This window comes from Notothenia coriiceps, unplaced genomic scaffold (assembly GCF_000735185.1).
Source record: "Notothenia coriiceps isolate Sejong01 unplaced genomic scaffold, NC01 NC01_scaffold00037244, whole genome shotgun sequence".
NCBI classification, from domain to species: Eukaryota; Metazoa; Chordata; class Actinopteri; order Perciformes; family Nototheniidae; genus Notothenia; species Notothenia coriiceps.
The window spans coordinates 22,165,391-22,169,818 of NW_011369945.1; the positions used below are offsets into that span (position 1 = coordinate 22,165,391).

Genomic DNA, 4,428 nt, shown 5'->3' on the forward strand with positions numbered 1-4,428 from the left:
TCTCCCTGTTACAACTACATCCTTCTTTGTACTTCATTCTCCCCTTGTGTACAACTACATCTTCTTTGTTACTTCTTCTCCCCCTGTGTACAGACTACATCTTCTCTGTACGGCTCTTCTACATCGACATGTGTCCCCTCTTCTTCATGTCTCTTCTACATCAACATGTGTCCCCTCTTCTTCATGTCTCTTCTACATCAACATGTGTCCCCTCTTCTTCATGTCTCTTCTACATCAACATGTGTCCCCTCTTCTTCATGTCTCTTCTACATCAACATGTGTCCCCTCTTCTTCATGTCTCTTCTACATCAACATGTGTCCCCTCTTCTTCATGTCTCTTCTACATCAACATGTGTCCCCTCTCCTTCATGTCTCTTCTACATCAACATGTGTCCCCTCTGTGTAAAGAGACTCTGAAAGTTTCAGGAACAAAGATTCTCTCTCTTTTTGATCCATTTCTATAAAAACCTGTCTGAAAATGAGCTGATCAGATTTTGGCCACTTTATGATGTCATAATGATGTTTTGGCTTGTGTAACCATTAGCCAATCACCAACCAAGGTAAGGTTTTTTAAATAATAACTGATGAGATTAATTTAATAAAAAGGGGTTTCATTGAATTTTCCTTTAATTGAAAAAAACTCATTCAATTTCATGAAATTCTAGATTCAAATGTCGGGTTTTGTTTGAGGATTTTCTATTGGATTTGTTATTACATGACAGACATTCAAGGCTCACTTTAAAGAAATCTCAATAGAAACTTGGATACAAAAAAAATAATACTTTTGATGCAGCTTTGAACATTATACAAAGCAGATTTATTGGAACAGGACAGTGGAAATTATCCCGGCTCAACTGCGCTTACATGGTTTTGTCCCATTGAATATTTCTGTTGTAAATAAGTAGCTCATGGAGGACATTTTGATCACATCTGATTTGTTTCCACCGTTCCACAATGATGCATTTCTACTTGTTATATACACCTCGACATGTAATGACTTTAACATGTGGACTCAGGAGAGGTGGAGGTCAGATCAAATCCCCTCCACTCATTGGACCCAGGAAGACAAAGGGCTGATAGAGGAAAGCTCACTGACCTTGGAGCCGTACAGGTACTGAGGCTGAGCGTTGGGCGGCTTGTCCCTCTGAAACTCCTGAGAGAACGGCAGCACGGTGCGCACGAACCTGCAGAGAGACATCAAACACTTTATTCACCAACACAACGAGGATACAGTGCACTTTGTATGGAGGAGATGATATGGCATGGCGGGAGGGTCAAACACACACTGTCTTGTTGCAGATAACCTGCAGGAGCGTAGTGTGCAGAAACAGAAGCTAAGAAGATTTTAAATATGCACAAATTAAAATATGAAAATGAAACATGTGTTTTATGTTGGCGCAAAACAATTTCAAAAACACGAGTGTTTATTTCCAGAATATAATGAGGCTGTTTACGTTTGTTTTACCCACATACCATGAGGTTTAAACTCTGGTAGGGATTCTGTATGGTACAATGGATCAACGGTGTATTACGGCTCATCGAAAGGTTGTTCAAAAATATGAACGGAGCTGAGAAAACTACTTGACTGTTCTCTGAGATTCAAACAGTACATTTACGAGAAATTCCTCACACATTTTTGCGAGAAACTTGAATATCAACGTTTCTAAGAAGACAACAGATGACTAAGGTCACAAACGTACTAGCAAAAATACTGTGAGAATATTGTTGGTTTAAAAATATCATACTTATCACGCCTATTTAACTATTAACTATTTAACCTATTTTACTTTTAAAAGATTCATATTATATTAAACAACCTTATGTTTGGACTACAGTTAGAACTAACTAATATAAATGCCGATAATTAAATGCCTAAAAGGATTGTTTTAATTATCTCGGGGAATGTTTTGATCATTTTCATCCTGAGAGATTAGCTCAATTCTTTCCGTGAATTTCCGGCTTTAACTTCTGAGTTTCTCCTCTGAATGTTACCCCTCTCCTCCATATTCATTTGAACTGACAGTGGCCCTAACACGCTGTTGGAGATCACAGATGTTGTCTTTTTGATTGTTTACCTAGAGAAAGCATTTTAAAAGCATGTGTGTCACTGTCCACCTGTATTATGTTATTATGCTTGATGTAAAGTCACTAAATGCACTATAATCATGATGGCAGCACGCTGGTGTGAGTATATGTTTGAAATGTATTTGGCTTGATTAGTTTTATCTACCATATCTCTTATGAACAGATCTCAGAGTTGATAAGACACAGATACAGTCTGATTTGCCTCTGATAACGCACCTGTTGGTGGATCCGTTGTAGCAGTAGTTGGGCAGGAAGTCGTAGTTGAGCTCCCAGAAGACGTGCAGCGTGATGCGTCCGTACGGCGCCGACACGTTGTGGTTGGCCTCGCGGAACATGGCGTCCATGCTGTCCAGAGTCAGGAACTTACTGAGCAGCTTGTGCGTCATGCGGTTGATGTCCAGGAGACCTTCCAGCTCCTGAAACACACAGAATAAATCAACCAGAAAAATCACAAGGATGATGGCAATAATTGTTTTTGTTCGATCATGTATGAGAATGTCACTGTTTAATAATCTGATGTTATTCTAATTCTTTATTAGGATCTCCATTAGCACTAGCATTAGCTATTCTTACTGGTCCGCACACACAGTCAAACATACATTAAAAAAACAGCTCGTAATTTCATGCAATTCTCAATTCAATATGAACTGAAACAACAATTATCATCCTATTGTAACCATCATTAAGCCAGACAGCAATAATTTACATTCCCACAGACACAGTTATACTTTATGATACAGAGATGATTTTTTTTTTAACTAACTTTTGAAATGCATTGGGGAATTTTCCTGAATGATAAAAGGTGCGTTTCACTTCTCTTATTTTTTATTTCCTCGCTCCTCTGTATCACCGGAAGTTGATTTGTCTTGAGTAGCGTCCCAGTGGCCTTATTTGTGCCGGAGGACCGAGGATCGAGCGAAATCGAGGAACTATCAGACCATCCTCTGGTGAAATCCTCAGACACTCGCCCCGCCCCCTTACTGTGTATCGCTCACTGATTGGACGATGCAGCGCATGCACTGATCTGGCTGCTGTCAGACGATCAGCTGTGCAGCGTCATCACAAACGGGTGGCGCTCCGGAGGAAAGGACGTCCCATTGCTCTTAAAACTCATTTCCCTGCTTCTCGTGGTTTCCTTGCGTCTCTCCATGCTTCCCTGGTGGCAGGGACTAGACGCAGGGAAACAACGCAAGTGAGGGACGCAAGGAATCCATTTAACCGAAGTGAAACGCACCCTTGGACTGGTAATGAATTCCAGTCGACCACGGCTCTGTATACGACGGTTGTCCGTTCATATTGGATATATTTTTGGGTAACATGAACCTTCCCTCTATTGCATGTGGTGTACTTTAGTTAACGATGAAATCCCTGTTATTTAGTTCATACTAGTCTTGGATAATAACCCTAACCCTAAATGCAGCACATCTTCCTCAGGTTACGGTAACCCTGACAGATAAGCTGATGAAGAAGAAGTATTCACCATGATGGAGGTGAGGTCCTCGCTCTCGAAGCGGTTGATGGCGAGCTCCAGAGATTTGTAGAGAGCGGCGGAGATCCTCTGAGTGATCAGTCTGTTCAGATCAATGGAGCGGCCGAGGAGCTGTAGGAGACAAAAACAGTGACAGGGTTAAAACCAAGCAACAAAACTACAAAACATGTTTGTGAAGAAGCGAGTAAGAGGAAATGGCACCGATACCCTTGAACGCAGACGAGATCACATAAATGTAGTTAAAAGAATAACAACACAACCTAAAACACTTATTATTATTATTATTGACAATAATGAATTACAGCGTTTTGTTTTACCTCCGAGTACAAGTGTATGCTTTGGTTTGCTGAATAGGACTTCAGACAAACCAGTGGTCTGATTTGTATTCAACTTAAACTGGAGCGGATCCCAATTACAGGATGGATTCACTTTTCACTTTCATTATCTTTGAGACCCTTTGACCTGGTGTAGCGTTGCTCTCTCCAAGTGCCTTCTAGGTGTAAGACTGATCAATGGACAGTCAAAGTGCAAAAGTAAAGTCATGAAAGCATGCGTTAAATGTAACTGAAAACAATGCACACGCAAGCAAATCTTTGGTTAAAATGTTCAATAATCCGAATTCTTAAACAGTTTTTGTTAGCTAAAACCTTTGTCCAAGGTAAGACGAGGATATTACATACTAGACTGAGACCAAATCAAAACCATCAAATGAAACCCTCTGAAGGTGTGAAAGCTTGTCACCTGGACGTGGCGTTGCTTCAGAAGCGTCTCGTAGCGGTTGGAGGCCGGCCAGGGGATGTTCGCTCCCTGGTTCTTACAGTCGGACCTCAGACGTTTGTCCAGCAGGAGACTGA

The 4,428-nt window shown here is 40.9% G+C and overlaps 1 protein-coding gene across 1 annotated transcript in view; it reads right to left on the minus strand.

Moving 5' to 3' along the window:
• Positions 1–4,428, minus strand: part of cyfip2 (cytoplasmic FMR1 interacting protein 2) — an 84,704-nt gene that overhangs the window by 40,887 nt on the left and 39,389 nt on the right. Inside the window, exons 21-24 of the mRNA XM_010794381.1 lie at positions 4,316–4,424; positions 3,566–3,685; positions 2,302–2,501; positions 1,097–1,184 (exon numbers count right to left, since the gene is read on the minus strand). Of these exons, the coding sequence (XP_010792683.1) occupies positions 1,097–1,184; positions 2,302–2,501; positions 3,566–3,685; positions 4,316–4,424 (517 nt within the window). The remainder of the gene's footprint in view (positions 1–1,096; positions 1,185–2,301; positions 2,502–3,565; positions 3,686–4,315; positions 4,425–4,428) is intronic.